We start from the raw sequence: 17,503 nt of genomic DNA, 5'->3' as shown, positions 1-17,503 counted from the left end.
CGCGCCTCGCCCTCCGGCCCCAGCTGCCGCCTGGCTCGGTCACGTGACCGCCTAGGTCGGCGCCCGAGGAGGGGGCGGGGCCGAGGGGGCGCGGCTCCCGGCGGCCCCCGGGGCTGCGGGGTCCTGCCTGCCGGACGCCCCCCTCCCTGGCCGAAAGCGCCTCGTCTTCTTCCCTAGCTTTTTCCTCGTTCTGAATCCTCCCTCTGCCCACGGGTGCCCCATTTGAGCGCGCAGGAACCCGAAGAAAAGAGTGAGCCACGTTAAAGCGGGGAGCTGTGGAGGCCTTTGGGCCTCCCGGGACCTCTGAAAAAACAAAACCAATTCATCCCCGCCTGTGTTTGCAATTTCAGGCCTCTTGGAACCGTCCGTCATTCTAGGGCACCGGAGCTTCCCCATAGGCTGGAGACAAACTCTGAGCAGACTTGTGTTCAAATCCCAGCGCTCCATGCCTTGGGGGTGTCCCCAAACCCTAAAAGCCTCTCATCTGTAAAACGGGAAGGATTTACCTACCCACCCTTTAGGTGTTGGCAAAATTAAATGAGACAGTACATGCCAAGTGCTGTGAAGACACAGCTCAATAAAGGTTAGCTGCTGTGATTTTTAGTGTTTTTGCCGTTATTATGAAAAGGGATTTGAACCCTAAATCCGTCACGGACTCGCTGCGGGCCCTGTGGCCTCTGAGCCCTCAGTTTTTCCCTGCTGTAAAATGGGGGCCCGCCTCTTCTTCGGGGCTGCTGCATGCAGGTGGCGCTCCAAAATGCAGACCGCTGCCCTATCGGAGGCAGAAGGTGGAGACCTTTAAGGAGCTTCTCAGGGTCTCCGGAGTCTCTGGAGCATGCAGCCGGGCTCGTGGCCGACCCCGCACTCCCTTTCAAATCCGGTGACTGTGGGCCAAGCCGCGGTCCCTGGGGCACGCGGCGGGGAAAGTTCCCTGGCGGCGCCGCCTCAATTGGCGGCCTCCTGGGACCCGCCAGAGCGTGGAGGGCTGCGGGTACCTTGGTTACCCGCAGCTGTGAGTGGTTTGCACCGTCCCAGAGTCCGGGTCGGGATGTTTTCTTCCTTTTTCCTTTGGGCGACACTTTGGGGCTGGTTGTTGTTGGTGGTGGTGGTTAACAGAGAAAGAAAGAGGAGGGGGAGGAGGAGAAATTATACCAATCCAGAATCCACCCACTTCTCACCCTTCCACTATCTCCACCGGGTCCAGTCTTCATCATCGTTCTCGTGGACCAGTGCAGTCGCCTCCTCCCAGGTCTTTCGGCTCTTCCCTCGACCTCATAGTCTCTTTTCCCCACAACACCCCCAAGGACTCCTAGGAACACCTGAGTCAGGGCATGTCCCTCCTCTGCCTAGAATCCCTCTTTGGCTCCCACTTTCCTCAGAGTAAAAGCCAAAGTCTTACCCGCAGCCCACAAGGCTCTGCACGATCTGCCCCCTTCACTTTCCCTCTCTCCTCTTCTCCCACCTCTTTCCCTTGCTCACTCCCTCCAGCTACACCTGCTTCCTGGCAGTTCCTCGAATATTCATCCATTGAATTAAATAAACCTTTGAGCTAGTTCTTTTTCTCTTGATTTAAATATGAGGAAACTGAGGCTCAGAGAGAAGCTCCTCACCCCAATTATAAAGTCAGGATGTTTATAGTCCTTGCCCTGTCTTCCTCTAATTCTCCAACCCACCCATTTTACAGCCGGGGATGAGGGGGCAAAGCAAGGCTGAGAGCCAGCCCAGGAACTGGGTCACCTTATCCAGGGATGGGCCCTCGGCTGCCTGCCAGGTTTCCAGGCTGCCTCCCCGGATGGAGCTGGGGAACCCTGCCAAATTCTCTCTCCAAGCTTCCGGCATTCATTTACTCAGTGAATATTTATCGGCACCCACTGGGGACTTTGGTAGCACTGGAAACAGAGTCGCACTCTGGGCTTGAAACAGGGAGACCAAGGACTTATTGTATAATCTCAGCCAAATATGATAACTGCACCAGCACCTCCCTGTAGCTCCTCTGGCCTCTCTCCAATCCTCTCTGGGGCCTTGGAAACCCTAAATCACACCCACCCCCACACCTCTGCCTACTGAAAAACCTGTTTCTGGCTCTCTGGAGCTCTTAGGAAAAACACCACTCCTCACCTGGCCTACAGGGTGGTCCTGTCAGGCTTCTGCCCACCTGTCCGGCCACATCCCCCTCCACTCTCCTCATCCCCATCTAGCAAAACTGACCTTCTCTCTGTTCCTCAACTATTCTTACCTTATTTCCGACCACAGGGCCTTTGCACTGGCTGTTCCCTAGTCTGTAATGTCCTTCCCTCACATCTCCCCAAGGTTGGCCTCTTCTGATCATTTAGATCTCTGTTTAAATGTCACCTCCTCTGGGAGACCTTCCCAGAGCACCTCCACGCCCTGTCATCTCTGGCCCATGGCTCTGTTTTATTTATTTTAAATATCACTCCTCTCTGAAATTTCCCAGTAACTGGCCTAAGCTCACTCAGTCTTTGTGGAATGAGTGAATGCATACACTGTGAGCTGTCAGGAGAAAGGTTTCCCAGCCCAGTGAATGCCTTGAGGACATAGGTGCCCCACTATAGAGGAGGCAGAAGGGCTGGCACTAAGGGACAAATTAGGAAATTACAAAATAGATAAAGAGGAAAAGGGTGTCTGGTGGAAGGAACAGTCAGGGCAAAGTCCTAGAGGTGGGTGAGGTAGAACTCGGTAGTTCCTCTGCCTTCATCTCCCACCCCAACTCCCTCACTCACACTCTGGCTGCATGACCTCCTCACTGCTCCTCACACATGCTGATTCCTACCTCAGGGCCTTTGCTCTGGCTGTTCTCACTGCCTGCAGTGCTTTTCCTTCTCATCTTGGCATTCTATCTTTCTTACTTTATTTCCATCTTCACTTAAATGTCACCTTCTTAGAGAAGTTTTCCCTGACTGCATCTCCACTTAAAAAAAGCCCACCCCATCCCAACCAAACTCTATTCCTCACATAGTTTGATTTTTCCTCTTTGCAAATTTTAATACATTTGACTTTACTGTTTTCTTTCTTGTCTGACTTCACCAGGAAGATGTCAGCTCCCAGAGGGCAGGGATCATTGTCTTGTTCACTGTTGGGTCCCTGGCTCCTAGAACAGGGTCTAGCACACAGAGGGTACTCAAAAAATAGCTGCTGGATGAGTAGATGCATGGCTGGATTTCTTTTTTTTTTTTTTTTACTGCTGATGAACCTGGAGTAGAGGGAAGGCTGCAGATACTGCAGATGGTGGGAGTGAAATTCAGACTTGACCTTGAGGACTGTGTGAATCGCTGGTGGATTCTCAGCAGGGGAGGAACTGAGTGAGGGTTATCTCTCAAACGATAAGGTTATTTGCAAACCAAGTCTCCACTAGTCAAGGCCAGAGAAAAGAAATGGGAGTAGATTCATCTGACACCAGAAGAACTAAATGTATCAACAAGGCTAAACTCAAAAACACCATGTGTGTGTGGGGGGGGCAAGGAGGGGGTGATAAAAAAGCAAGTTAAAAAAATGATACAGTTTGATATTGTTTATATCAATTACTAAAAAACAGAAAGTGAAACTGTGTATTAAGTTTGTGGAATGTTCATAGTAGCAGGCTTGCAGTATGCCCGGCATCCTGGCTGAGGCCCGCCAGGCTACCTGGGTTCAAATCCTGACACCACTGCCTATGAACAGTGAGACCCTGAGCAAGTTACTTCACTGCTCTGTGCCTCAGTTTCTTCATCTGTAAAAGAGGATGATAATAGTGGCACCTACCTCATAGGTTGCTGGGAAGCTTAAATGAATTAATTCTTGTAAAGCACAGAGTAGGCGTGAAGTAATTGTTCATTATCATTATTTTTATTGAGGATGTTTCTGTAGTGGGGGAGGGGAGTGGAGTGGGGGAAGTGAACAGAAGTGACTTCCACTTTAACGATAAGGTGTCATGTCTTTTATTTTATTTTGATCGAGGTACAACTTACATATGGTAAAGTACACAAATCTTTTGGTGTGCAGCTCCGTGAATTTGTATATACATACACACCCCTGTGGCACCACCCAGGCCACTTGCCTGCTACATAAGTTTTACTTGTGTTCTTTCCCAGGCAACCTCCTCATGTAGATTCTATCACCTAGACTAATTTTGCCTGTTCTCGAACTTCATACCTAATGGAATCATTTTATGATTTTTTTAAATGTCTAGATTCTTTCACTCAATATATTTGTTTTGTTTTCTATTAGAATAAAATTCACACACCATAAAATTCACCCTTTTTAAGGGTACAGTCCAGTGATTTTTAGTATGTTTGCTATATATATATATATATATATATTTTTTTTTTTTTTTTTTTTTTTTTTTTTTTTTTTTTTTTTGCGGTATGCGGGCCTCTCACTGTTGTGGCCTCTCCCGTTGCAGAGCACAGGCTCCGGACGCGCAGGCTCAGCGGCCATGGCTCACGGGCGCAGCCGCTCTGCGGCACGTGGGATCCTCCCGGACCAGGGCACGAACCCGTGTCTCCTGCATCGGCAGGCGGATTCTCAACCACTGCGCCACCAGGGAAGCCCTGTTTGCTATATTTTTGGTATTCATCCATATTGTTGTGTATATCAATAGTTTATTCCTTTTTTTTTTTTTTTTTTTTTTTTTTTTTTTTTTATAGCGGTACGCGGGCCTCTCACTGTTGTGGCCTCTCCCGTTGCGGAGCACAGGCTCCGGACGCGCAGGCTCAGCGGCCATGGCTCACGAGTCCAGCCGCTCCGCGGCATGTGGGATCTTCCCCGACCGGGGCATGAACCCGTGTCCCCTGCATCGGCAGGCGGACTCTCAACCACTGCGCCACCAGGGAAGACCAGTTTATTCCTTTTTATTTCTAGTGTTATTCCATGGTGTGGATGGAGCACAGTTTCTTTATCCATTCAGTTGTCGATGGACATTTCGGTTGTTTCCAGTTTGGAGCTCTTATGCATAGAGAATGTTCACTGTTCGTATCTTTTTGTGGACAAAAAGTGTTTCATTGATTGTTAAGTCTATGCCTAGGGGGACTGCTTAGTGATGACATAGGTGCCTGTTCAATCCAATGGATCTGATCTGGGATGATCCCCTCCCCTGCCAGAGGCAGGGACATTACCAATGTCAGGAGGCATTTTTGGTTTGGAGACATTGAGGCATGGGTACTACTGGCATTGAGAGGCCAAAGATGCTGCTAAACATCCCATAGTGCACAGAATGGCTCCCACCACAAAGAAGGATCCAGCCCAAATGTCAAGAGTGCTGGGGTTGAGACACCCTGCTTAACCCTATTACAAACTGCCAAATCGTTTTCCAAAGTGGTTTTCTCATTTTACAAGCCTGCTAGCAGTGAGAATTCTGGTTTCTCCACAGCCTCTCCTCCAGCCTCAGTACTGTGAGTCTTTTCCTTTTTAGCCATTTGGGTGGGTGTTTTCAAATTTTCTATACCTTAAAATAATTCTGAAGTGAATCAAGCCAACGTGACAAATGTTACTATTTGTTCATCTTGGGTGGTGGAGGTACTTTAGCAGGCTCTGATCTTTTCTGGATTTAAAGTTTGTGGGGGTTTTTGTTTCTTGTGTTCGTTGTTATTGTTTGTTTGTTTGTTTTGAAGCATAGAAACCCACCCTCCTGCCCTGTCCACGGCTGCATGGATGGTGGGTGTGCTGGGCTTTTTTTTTTTTTTTCCTGTTTTCCCAGACTTTTTTTTTTTTTTTAAGACTTCTTTACTGGACTCAACTAGCTTCGGTATCCTCCTCCTCCTGCATCATCTGAGATGATCTAATTACTCCAAGCTCACCTCCCACCTGCTTTCCTGGAGCACCTCCTCTCTCCCTGAGGACTGGTTTTCTCCAGGCTTCCAACTTACCTGGCTTTGGCCTCTACCTCCACCTGTAGAGGTTTTGGCCATGTCTAATAATGAGAGATGGCCTGGGCTTGAATCCCTGCCAGCTGTGTGACTTTGGGACTGAGATTAATCGTCTCTGGAGCTCCTGTTAACCACCCGACAATGGATATGGACAATGGGTGTGCTAATACACGCACCTCATCTGCTCCAGGTGGCGATTAGTCTGTTCATATAATTAGATTTCTCAGAACAAGGCTGAACACCAGGATAGGGACTGGGGTGAGGAGGGGAAGCACTTGCCTCAGATACAGAATTTAAGGAGGCACCCCCAAATTCAAGATACACATGTTTTAGCACAATGTTTTAAAAATGTATTTATTTTTGGTTGTGTTGGGTCTTTGTTGCTGCACACGGGCATTCTCTAGTTGCAGCGAGCAGGGGCTACTCTTGGTTGCGGTGCGTGGGCTTCTCATCGCGGTGGCTTCTCTTGCTGCCTAGCACAGGCGCTAGGCGCACAGGCTTCAGGAGTTGTGGCACGTGGGCTCAGTAGTTGTGGCACACGGCCTTAGTTACTCCACGGCATGTGGGATCTTCCCGGACCAGGGCTCGAACCCATGTCCCTTGCATTGGCAGGCGGATTCTTAACCACTGAGCTACCAGGGAAGTCCTAGCACAATTCTTAAAAAACAAAATAATGCAGAAAATCCAAAGAAAGACAGGATCAGTAGATCTGATTGTTTCCTTTTGCCTCAGGTGCCAATATGGCTCGGCTTCACGCAGCACTGTTACTGACCCTGTGTTTATTCAAAAATTTTGATATTTTGTTAATCATAGATTTTAGATATATTTTTTAAATTAATTTTGATTTTTAAAAATTTATTTATCTTTTAAAATTAATTTTGATTTTAAAATAGTGCATTCAGGGCTTCCCTGGTGGCGCAGTGGTTGAGAATCCGCCTGCCGATGCAGGGGACACGGGTTGGTGCCCCGGTCCGGGAAGATCCCACGTGCCGCGGAGCGGCTGGGCCCGTGAGCCATGGCCGCTGAGCCTGTGCGTCCGGAGCCTGTGCTCCGCAACGGGAGAGGCCACAACAGTGAGAGGCCCGCGTACCACAAAAACCAAAAAAATAAAAAATAAAAAATAAATAAAATAAAATAGTGCATTCAAATATAATTTATCTTGATGACTGAGTTTTGGGTTTTTTTTTGTTTGTTTGGTTTGGTGTTTGGTGTCCCCCCCCTTTAAAAAATTTATTTAGTTATTTTATTTTTGGCTGCATTGGGTCTTCGTTGCTGCACGCAGGCTTTCTCTAGTTGCGGCGAGCAGGGGCTACTCTTCGTTGTGGTGCTCCAGCTTCTCATTGCGGTGGCTTCTCTTGTTGTGGAGCACAGGTCTTACGCGCGGGGGCTTCAGTAGTTGTGGCACGTGGGCTCAGTAGTTGTGGCTCATGGCTTAATTGCTCTGCAGCATGTGGGATCTTCCCGGACCAGGGCTTGAACCCGTGTCCCCTGCACTGGCAGGTGGATTCTTAACCACTGTGTCACCCAGGAAGTCCCTGGTGCCCCCTTAAATTTCGCATGTGTCACCCTCATCCTGGCCCTGTTGGGTACACAGGAAGTGCTCTATAAGTGTTAGGATGTAATTATTATTGTACATACAATATTTACCTTATATTATGTAAAGCCTCCCTCTGGATTGACTGGTTTCTCTTCATTGGGCTTTTTGGCTGAAGTTACATACCTCTGATTACTTTAGCTCTGAATTTGTCTAGAACATGGACCCTGAGATAGCTTATACTAAATGAAAATGAAATGCTTGAACCTCTTTGGAAAACTGTGGAGGAAGATTTAATTATGTCAGGGGCTTAGGGAGACTGGAATGCTGGAGCAGGCTTATTGAGTTTGTCCTACTTACTTTCCCTCCTTGCCTCCCCCCCCAACAAATCCCCCAATCCTAACATAGCTAAGAAAAGACTGAGGTATGGGCAAGAACTGGGAGTAACTGGAAGTTTCACAGGGTGCTAGTGAGAGTGTAAAGTGGAACAACCACTCAGGAAAACTGTCAGGATCTACTAAAGCTGAACACCCACATGATCTTCCACCCACCATTCCACTCCTAGGTATTTCCCCTAGAGAAGTAAATTTGTGTTCACAAAAATACTTGTACAAGCTTTATTAATAATGGCCAAACACTGGGAAAAAAAACAAATGTCCATCTATAGGTGAGTGGAGAAACTATACTGGCTATATTGTAGTATAGCCACACAGTGGAATACTACTCAGGAATGAAAAAGAAGGAATATTGCTATGTGCAGTGATGTGGAAAATCTCAAAACATTTTGTTGAGCAAAAGAAGATAGACACAAAAGACAATCTGCTGTATGATTCTATTTATATGAAATTCAAGAACAGACAAAACTATAGTGATAGAAATCCACATACTTGGTTGCCTGGTGGGGGCAGGAGGAAAGGGGTGTGGTTGACTTCAGAGGGACACAACAGAACTTTCTGGGGTGACGGAAATGTTCCATATCCCCACGCCCTCCACGCTCCCCACGCCCCCCATGTTTCTCACACCCTTCACACCCCGTCATGCCCTTCACGCCCTTCACGCTCTTCACGCTAAAAAAAAAAAAAGGAAATGTTCCATATCTTCACCAGGCAATTGTCACTCGGGTGTCAATCGTCAAAACTCATGGACCTGTTCCTTTTACTATACACTTTAGCTCAACTCAGTAAAGTACTGGAGGAGGGGGTGGTTAGAAAAAGGTTGGGGAAATTTAATACAAGGAAAAGTAAAATTAACAAAAAACAAAAAAGTTTTATGACGAAAACATCTGGTTTTGGTTTTTTGGCCTGAACCTGCGTGGTCACTGGCACAGTGTCTGACCCAGGAAATGACTCTCAGCAAACGGGAATTGTGGCCTAGGACCATTTCTCTCACTCCCACGCCCTGAGGGGCCCCTTTCCCACTGCTGGTGCTAAATGTCCTCTCCACGCTGGAGTCATTCCAAGCTCCCAAGCTTTCTCAGAATCCTTTCAGAGCCTCCACTCTGCAGGACCAGGAGTTCGCGGATGGACATCCACTTCGAAAACGGAGTTCTGAGCCCAGAATAGAGGCCATATTTCATAAGGGCGAGACGCTCACCCTGGGCCCACATCCAGGCTTCAGTTGCCCGTACCAAATATGGCGGCACTGACCGGGGTCACAACCCCGATCACATGACAGCGCGCTGGCCGACGCCCGCCTCAGTCAGCCCACTCGGGCGCCAACTTTTAGTTTGACCAATGAATCCGAGGCATGAGGCTCGCCCTCTTTCCACTCTCCACCAATAGCTTCCAGACGCCTCTCGCAGAATCCAATCATCGCTTCCGCCTCTTTTGAATGAAAAGCGAGCGGTCCAGTGAGCCGAGGCGCAGTCGGACGCACGAGACAGGAAGCGCGATAGCTCGTGTCAGGGCGCGCGACCGGTAACAGGAGGCGGGTGGCGCACCTCGCAGCACGCGGAGGCGAACGAGGAATCAGGTGAGCGGCGGAGCCGCGGTGTGGAGACGTTGGGCCTGCGGCCGAGCGGGCGATGGTAGACTCCAGGGGTTGAGGGAAGGACGAAGACTGGGCGCGAGACGAGGGAAGGCGGGGCGGTTGTGGTGTCCGGCGCGCGCGTTGGCGGCCGTTGGGCGCTGGGACGCACGCGCAAGGGGTGGGCCGGCCTTTGGCGCGCGGGGTGCGGAGACCGCTTCTATCAGGGTCTGTCATGGCCGCCCGTGGGTTGAACCCGATTCTGGGGGAGGTCTGCCTGTTCGAGGAGGCCCGAGGCGATTCGGGGAGAGCGTCAGGGGGCGACGCCTGGCCGCGGTGGGAGAAGCCAGAGCTTGTAGACCTGACGGTCTTCTCCGAGTTCGAGAGACTCTCCCCTCCCCCACTCCCGCGTTTAGGGGGTGGATTCGTGGTTCCAGAGATTTCGAGCAAAAAAGATGTTCAGTAAGGAACAAACTCTTAGGTAGAAATTCTCTCTGGGGGCACTTCAGGGTGAAAGGGTACGCGTGCGAGTCAGAGTTGTTACTTATTCTGGTGTCAGCTTTCAAGTTTATCAGCTCTTGGGGCCTCAGCTGTCTCGGCCACTGTCTCTGGGTGGAAAAAACACCGCCAAATCCTTTCTTGATCTCATTTGTTTTGAGCTTTAGATCTTGTCCATCACTTAGTCTAGAAAATTTTGTTTATCAAACTTAGTCTGTCCCCAAATTTGTCTCCCCATCAAAACAAAGAGACTTTGAATTCCTAATTTTTTTTTTTTTAATACACCATCTATTCCCAGATTTGAAGCCCAGAGTAGATGACTCTGTTTCTTTTCTGTCCGAGGTTCTCCCAGGGGGTGGTCCCACCCTGTAGGGTATTCCACCATCTTTTTCCCTAGTTAACAGTGCCCCCACTGTAGTTAATTTGGTGTCTGGTTTTCCTTGCTGCTGGTTACCCTACTCCATCTTCTCTGGAGTAACTTGCTCTTGGGAAAATCCTGATTGAGCCACAACTCAGAAACTTACTCAGCGATTCTTTATTGCTTAGTAAACTAAGCATGAATGTCCTGGGCTTGACCAGCTCTTCCAGCTCTGTCTTCTGCCTCTACTTCAAGCAGCCAGTCCTTTCCATTCCCTGAAAGGGTCTGGTGGTTTCTGCTCTGGCCTTTGCTGGCTCCTGTTCTTCTCTCTGATGCCTGGGGACTGACTCCTTCCTGTCTTTGCCAGTGTTGGTATCAGATTGTTTCTTTCAAGAATCAGATAAGGATACATGCTTAACTTTAGCCCCTAAACTCTGCGTTGAGGCCCTGATTCTAATTCCATTCATTCAGCCATTGCTGAATTGAGTGTTTAGTGTTGAGTGTTTAGGCAATGTATGTCAGGCCCTGTACTAGGTGCTGGGCTGACATGACTGGAGGGGGTTCTTTTTTAGTTGGGCCAACGGGAAATACCTTTTTAGAGCAACAGAGGTCTGAAAGAAGTGGGAACAGCAAGTGCAAAGGCGCTGAGGCATGTTTGAGGCACAGCAGCAAGGCCAGTGAGTGAGGGTGATGGGGGAGATAAGGTCTGAGTGTAAAGGGAGTCAGGTTGTGTGGGGCTTGATAGGCCGTGGTGAGGGCTGTTTTATTCTGAACACAGCGTGAACCTGTAGAGGGTTTTGAGCAGAGGAGTGACATTCTCTGGCTTAGCTTTTATAGGCTCCCTCCAGCTGCTGAGGGGCATGGAAGGGGGAGTTGGGGATGGAAAGCAGGGAGACCAACAAGGAGGCTATTGGGATAATCCAGACAGGAGATGATGGTGCCCAAATGTCCATCAGCTGACAATGGATAAAATAACTGGTATCACAGTACTAAGGAATATTATCCAACCCTGAAAAGGAATTATATACTGATACACAGCTACAATGTAGACGAACCTTGAAAACGTGAGTGAAAGAAGTCAAACCATCACATGTTGTATAATTCCATTATACGAAATGTCCAAAATCTGCAAATTCATAAAAAGAAAATAGATTAGTGGTTGCCAAAGGGAGTTGGTGGCATAGGATGGTAGCTAAAGGATATAGTCTTTTTGAGGAAATGTGTGCTAAAGCTGATAGTGGCAGTGATTGCACGTGTATATGACTGTACGAGAAACCGTTGAATTGTACCTTTTAATTGGTGCCTTGTATGGCATGTGAATATCCCCACAAAGCTATTCTAATCTAAAAAGAAAGATGGCAGCCTGAGACTGGCAAGGTAGCAGGGGTGAGAAGTGGCCTGATTGACCTGGCGGGCTTTGTTGGGTGATAGGACAGGGAAAGAGAGAGAAAAGACAGAACAGTTTAGAGAACGGAATTGCCTTTTTTGAGATGGGGGAAACGGGCCTCAATTTCCAAGGGGAGAGATGAAAGAGGCAGCTAGGTAACTGAGTATGGAGTCTGTGTCTCCATAGAGACACAGTTTGGGAGGCTGCACAGAGGTGGTTAAAGCGCTAGGGCTGATGGTCACAGAGAATGAGTGGCAGAAGGGCCAGAAATTGGGCTCGGGACCCTCAGCATCCAGCTCAGGAAGAAGAGGGACTGCTTTAGTACTTCCACCCCCTAGGCTGGGGCTGGGTTGCAGCAGGGAGGACAAAAGACAGTATTCTCATGTTTGGGTCCCTTGCCGCCTGCACCCAGTAGGCGCTCTGTATGTATTGGATTAAACGAAGCCAGGAGGTGAGTGTGCTTTGTATTAATTCCATTTACCATCTCAGCTGTATTCTTATTGGCTCTGGGCCCAATGGGAGGTCTTTTCATGAGAGCACTTAATTGTTCCCCTGTGCAGACCACTAATAGCAGGAGTAGCTGGGCCTGGGCAGACACTGCTTCCTCACAAACTCCTGTCTCTCTAGCATCCTGGCAGCCACATATCCTGGTCGGGAGTGGGAAAGTGGGGTCGGGGTGGGGGTCCTTCCCCGTGTAGGCTGGGTAGGGTCCTTGAAGCTAGCTGGTCTGAGGCCATTCATTAGAGCTGAGACCTTGACCTTGATGCTGAGAAGGAGGCATTTGTGCAGAAACCTGGAAGCAGTGCAGCAGTGTGTTCCCAGGGGTGGGGGTGGGCGGCCCGAGCTGGAGTAGGGGCTCAACGAGTATCAGCAGCCAAATAAGGCTGGGGGTGGTTTGAAAGGGGTGGCGTGGAACGAGGTGGGCAGGGGCCAGTGGGGAGGGTTGTGAGTGGAGAGGAATTGGGGTTTCGCTTAGAGCAGTGGGAAGCCCTTGGAGGTGGAGGGTGTGGGTGCACACGTGGGCGTGGCTGGCAGGGTGCAGGGAGAGGTGAGGTGGCTTGGCGGGGGCGTGGTGAAGATGTGGCCACAACAGGCAGAAGCTGGGAGGTGCTGCACAGATGGAGTGGTGGGACCTGCTGTTGGAGTCAGCATCGGGGGTGAGCTAAAGAGGGATCGGAGAACGATGTCCGGTCTTCAGTGGCTGGGTGGCTTTCTGTGCCAGCTCACGAGCTGACACCAGCACCTCGCCCCTCTCGGACCTGTGTCAACAACCTGCAGCTTCTGTGCAGCCATCTCCCTCTTCTCCCATGCTGGGTGCGTTTACCTGCATGCATCAGGCACCTTAGTTGCTTCCCTTGGCCCTTCCCTCCCTCCTCTGTTCTCAGCACCATGGCAGAACAGGATGTGGAAAACGAGCTTCTGGATTATGAGGAAGATGAAGAGCCCCAGGCTCCTCCAGAGAGCACTCCAGCTGCCCCCAAGAAAGATGTCAAGGGTTCCTACGTTTCCATCCACAGCTCTGGCTTCCGGGACTTTCTGCTGAAGCCTGAGCTCCTGAGGGCCATAGTGGACTGTGGCTTCGAGCATCCATCTGAGGGTATGCCTCCCTGGTCCTTCCTGCCGAGGCCCGCCTCTGACCGCCTCAGTGTGGTCCCCTCAGCCACCCGGTGAGGGGCCTACGCAGAGGGAACATCTGGTTTCTGATAGCTCATGTGCTCTCTCCCCCTCAGTCCAGCACGAGTGTATTCCACAAGCCATCCTGGGCATGGACATCCTGTGCCAGGCCAAGTCAGGGATGGGCAAGACAGCGGTTTTTGTGTTGGCCACCCTGCAGCAGATTGAGCCCGTCAACGGACAGGTGGGTGGGCACCCTCCTTCCTAGGCCCAAGCTACCCGAGGCAGCAGGAGTCATGGCTCCTCTTTTTAAAAATCCCTGTTCCCGCAACTTCTTTCAGGACTTTTAAAATTAAACGCAGTACTTAGTTGTAACAAAATTGCCCCAAAAACGACAAGCCAAGAGGAAAAACTGAAAAGGGCCCACAGTTTGACCATCCAGCAAGATGGTTGTTATTTCCATATGTGCTTTTCTAGATTGTACACACTTACGAAGGTGGGATTACACTGAACACGGTTTTGTTCTTGTTGGTATTGCTGACAGGCCATAGCTGTACTTCTCATGTCATGAACATTGTAGTCCCCTGTTTTGGGGGATAATTGAGGTGCATGCTGGTGTTCATTCTTGACATACTGGGGCGCACATCCTTGGGCTGTGTATGGGTGTGTGAGCCCTTGTTACCGACCTTAGGGTGGATGGTCAAGGAGAGGAGGATTTTTTTTTTTTTTTTTGCGGTACGCGGGCCTCTCACTGCTGTGGCCTCTCCCACCGCAGAGCACAGGCTCTGGACGCGCAGGCCCAGTGGCCATGGCTCACGGGCCCAGCCGCTCCGGGGCATGTGGGATCTTCCCGGACCGGGGCACGAACCCGCGTCCCCTGCATCGGCAGGCAGATCCCCAACCACTGCGCCACCAGGGAAGCCCGGAAAGGAGGATTTTGATTGAGGCCACGGTGTGGTCTCAGTGCTTGGTGTTGTGGGCCAAGGGGCAGGGGCAGCCTTCCCCTTGGTGGTCACAGGGCAGCCCGAGGGCAGGCTCAGGAAGCTGTTAGCATGGGGCGTGTCACCAGCTAGGCTGGGTCTAACTCTTACTGAGGCCTCAGTGCAGGACCTGGCGTAGGGAGACCTGGCGTAGGGAGGCACAGCTGAGTAGCTGTGAGAAGACACAGAGAATGAGCACCAGGTGACTGGCTCTGAGAAGATGGAGGCATCTGGACTGGACCTTCCAATGGCCCGAGGGCTGGGGGCCGCCAAGGGACGAGCACCGGTGTGGGCTGTGGCCGGGGCAGGACTTCGGGGACTGTCTTGAGTGTCTCTCCCCGACCGGCCCCACAGGTGACGGTCCTGGTTATGTGCCACACTCGAGAGCTGGCCTTCCAGATCAGCAAGGAGTATGAGCGCTTCTGCAAATACATGCCCAGCGTCAAGGTGAGCCCCCTCAGGCCAGGTTGTGTGCTGTGTGGTCCTCTGCAGCCTTGCTGGCCTCAGCTCTAGCCCAGCCAGCATTAACCAAGCTTGGCTGCAGTGGCTGCCTTTGAGGTTTGTGGTGGTTTATGCTCCTTAAAAGCTTGATGAATTATGCATGGCCCCCAGAGGCCTGTGCCGGTCCCAGCCCTGGGGCTGCTTTTTGGTGAAGCTGGCTGGGGCCAGACTCTCAGGCCTCCACTGTCTCCAGGCACCAGGCCTGGGGGGCTGGGGGGCTGCTGGTGGGGCAGTTAGCTGAGAGACCGTAGGCACAGAGTGGGGTGTGAGCTTTCGGCCGCCAGATGGTTGAAAGCAACTTTCCGCCTGCATAGGTGTCTGTATTCTTCGGGGGCCTCTCCATCAAGAAGGATGAGGAGGTGTTGAAGAAGAACTGTCCCCATGTCGTGGTGGGGACGCCGGGCCGGACCCTGGCGCTTGTGCGGAACAGGAGCCTCAACCTGAAGAATGTGAAGCACTTTGTGTTGGACGAGTGTGACAAGATGCTGGAGCAGTTGGGTGAGTGTCCTCGCTGGGTCTGGGGGCTGTGGAGGCCCACGCAGCCGCACCCTCCTTGCCCTCGCAGCCCCCCAGACATCAGAGCTAGGCGGGTCCTGACAGGGCAGGCCGGAGGTTTCCCCAAAGTGGGATCCCGTGGGTGGCCAGCACTCAGGTCTCCTGTAAGCGATTTTAGGGAGAGTTCTGGTGTTGGCAGAGTGACCTGCTGCTTCTGAGCTTAAGCTTGAGTGGGACCATGGCTCCCCACATGAGCCGTATCCAGGCACATGTCCACGTTAGCCCTCAGAGTACCGTGGCCTCGCTGCCTGTTGGGTTAGTTCTAGGCCCCTGCCTGCCCTCAGTGAGCCCTGACAGGGCCGTTGGGAGATGGGGCTTGTGTCCTGGGAGGCGGCTGCAGCTCTCACCCCAGCGGCTGTCTCTGCCTCAGGCTCCCTTCCCTGAAGCGTGGCTCGAGGCGCGCTGGCACGGCTGCTCCGCTCTGGCAGCGTGTAAGTGGATTGCCGCTCCTCCCGCGCCTGTGCTCACCCCGAGTCCGGGCCTTCAGGCACCTGGGACTCTCCCCTCCAGCCAGTCCTCGCTCACACCGCCCTCATCATGGTGCCAACGGCTCCCTGGCACAGGTTGGGAGGGGCTGCATCTGGTCTCGGGTGGGGGTCGTGGTCTGGCAGGCGCTCACGCCCACTTGTTTCTTGCTCTCCCCACCCAGACATGCGGCGGGACGTGCAGGAGATCTTCCGCCTGACACCCCACGAGAAGCAGTGCATGATGTTCAGCGCTACCCTGAGCAAGGAGATCCGGCCCGTCTGCAGGAAATTCATGCAAGACGTGAGTAGAGGCCAAGACCTCGGTGCAGTAGCTTTGGCCTCCTAGAGTCCAGGCCCTGGCTGCTCCCCCACTCCCACACTGCCCTCATGGTGCACGAATGCTGGGAGGCCAGCAGAGCTTTCTTCCTCGCTTGTCACACTGGGAGCTGAGAGCTTGGTCTACACTAGAGCCAGACCAGACCTTAGATGCAGCTGCTGAGAGAGAAGTATTTACTGGGGTACAGCAGGCTCTCTGGAAGCATTGCAGCAAAGGAGTCGCTCCTGGAAGGTTCTCGGCAGGCAGGATGCCCAGAAGTAAGCCCTGCCTGCCCCTTCCTCCTCTTCCTCTGGCACAGCCCATGGAGGTGTTTGTGGACGATGAGACCAAGCTCACGCTGCATGGGCTGCAGCAGTACTATGTCAAACTTAAGGACAGTGAGAAGAACCGCAAGCTCTTTGACCTCCTGGATGTGTTGGAGTTTAACCAGGTGATGCTTCCACACTCCTGTGGCCTGTCGTGGGGCTCTAAGCCTTTGGGAGGGATTCTGGCCCTGACTGCCACCCCCCTCCCTCACAGGTGGTGATATTTGTGAAGTCGGTGCAGCGCTGCATGGCCTTGGCCCAGCTCCTCGTGGAGCAGAACTTCCCAGCCATTGCCATCCACAGGGGCATGGCCCAGGAGGAGCGGTGAGTGCACGCCGCCCTCAAAGCCCCAGGCAGGCCCCTTGGAGGGGAACGCCGCCCAGGATCCCTGTACCTGATGGCCGCCCCTTGTTCCTCCTGCGCCCAGCCTGTCACGTTATCAGCAGTTTAAGGATTTCCAGCGGCGGATCCTGGTGGCCACCAATCTGTTTGGCCGAGGAATGGACATTGAGCGTGTCAACATTGTCTTCAATTATGACATGCCCGAGGACTCAGACACCTACCTCCACCGCGTGAGTGGCCCCCCAGAGGTGTCCCCTCCCTGGTGCACCCTTCCGAGGATTGGTGTTGGATGAGGACCTCTCCCTGCTTGTTCTCAGATCCCCAGCTTGTGTCTTGTGGCCTGACCCCTGCTCCTGTCTCCCTGCAGGTGGCCCGTGCGGGTCGCTTTGGTACCAAAGGCCTGGCCATTACTTTCGTATCTGATGAGAATGATGCCAAAATCCTCAATGATGTCCAGGACCGGTTTGAAGTGAATGTGGCAGAGCTTCCAGAAGAAATAGACATCTCCACATACAGTAAGTGGCTCAGACAGGGCTGGGGGGCCACGGCGGTGGGGCCCTTTCTTCCCCCCACCCCCTCCTCACTGCCTTTCCCTGTATGTGTCCTACAGTTGAGCAGAGCCGGTAACCACGTGCCTGGATGCCCCGGAGCCCCCCTGCTTCCCACGTGTTGCTTCAAGTCCTCTTCCTAGGTGACAGTGGGCCTTTCTTTTTACTGTTTAAAAGCTGTAGATTTGTGTAAGAATAAATTTTTATTATGGAAGCCTGGTCCCACCCTGTTTCTGTCAGCTCTCGGCACT

General features: G+C 51.9%; 1 protein-coding gene across 1 annotated transcript; it reads left to right on the top strand.

Annotated features, from left to right (window-relative positions):
* The first annotated feature begins 9,247 nt into the window (after nt 1-9,247).
* Nucleotides 9,248-17,466, top strand: DDX39A (DExD-box helicase 39A). The gene is made up of 11 exons (XM_059059755.2): nt 9,248-9,366; nt 12,989-13,200; nt 13,334-13,461; nt 14,552-14,644; nt 15,013-15,196; nt 15,903-16,021; nt 16,356-16,487; nt 16,577-16,686; nt 16,790-16,934; nt 17,072-17,219; nt 17,315-17,466. Exons 2-11 carry the CDS (start codon nt 12,993-12,995, stop codon nt 17,329-17,331), a joined length of 1,284 nt encoding a protein of 427 aa, XP_058915738.1. The 5' UTR covers nt 9,248-9,366; nt 12,989-12,992; the 3' UTR covers nt 17,332-17,466.
* Nucleotides 17,467-17,503: the final 37 nt, after the last annotated feature.

This window comes from Kogia breviceps, chromosome 4, assembly GCF_026419965.1.
Source record: "Kogia breviceps isolate mKogBre1 chromosome 4, mKogBre1 haplotype 1, whole genome shotgun sequence".
NCBI classification, from domain to species: Eukaryota; Metazoa; Chordata; class Mammalia; order Artiodactyla; family Physeteridae; genus Kogia; species Kogia breviceps.
The sequence above is the reverse complement of the archived record's forward strand: the minus strand, read 5'-3'. Positions and strand labels throughout refer to the sequence as shown.

What these genes read in the sequence shown, in the direction of transcription:
- DDX39A (XM_059059755.2), top strand. Translation starts at nt 12,993, where the DNA reads ATGGCAGAACAGGATGTGGAAAACGAGCTTCTGGATTATGAGGAAGAT. An exon ending in ATGTGTTGGAGTTTAACCAG is followed by an intron (nt 16,488 to 16,576) that starts GTGATGCTTCCA and finishes CCTCCCTCACAG; the next exon opens with GTGGTGATATTTGTGAAGTC. An exon ending in GGCATGGCCCAGGAGGAGCG is followed by an intron (nt 16,687 to 16,789) that starts GTGAGTGCACGC and finishes TCCTGCGCCCAG; the next exon opens with CCTGTCACGTTATCAGCAGT.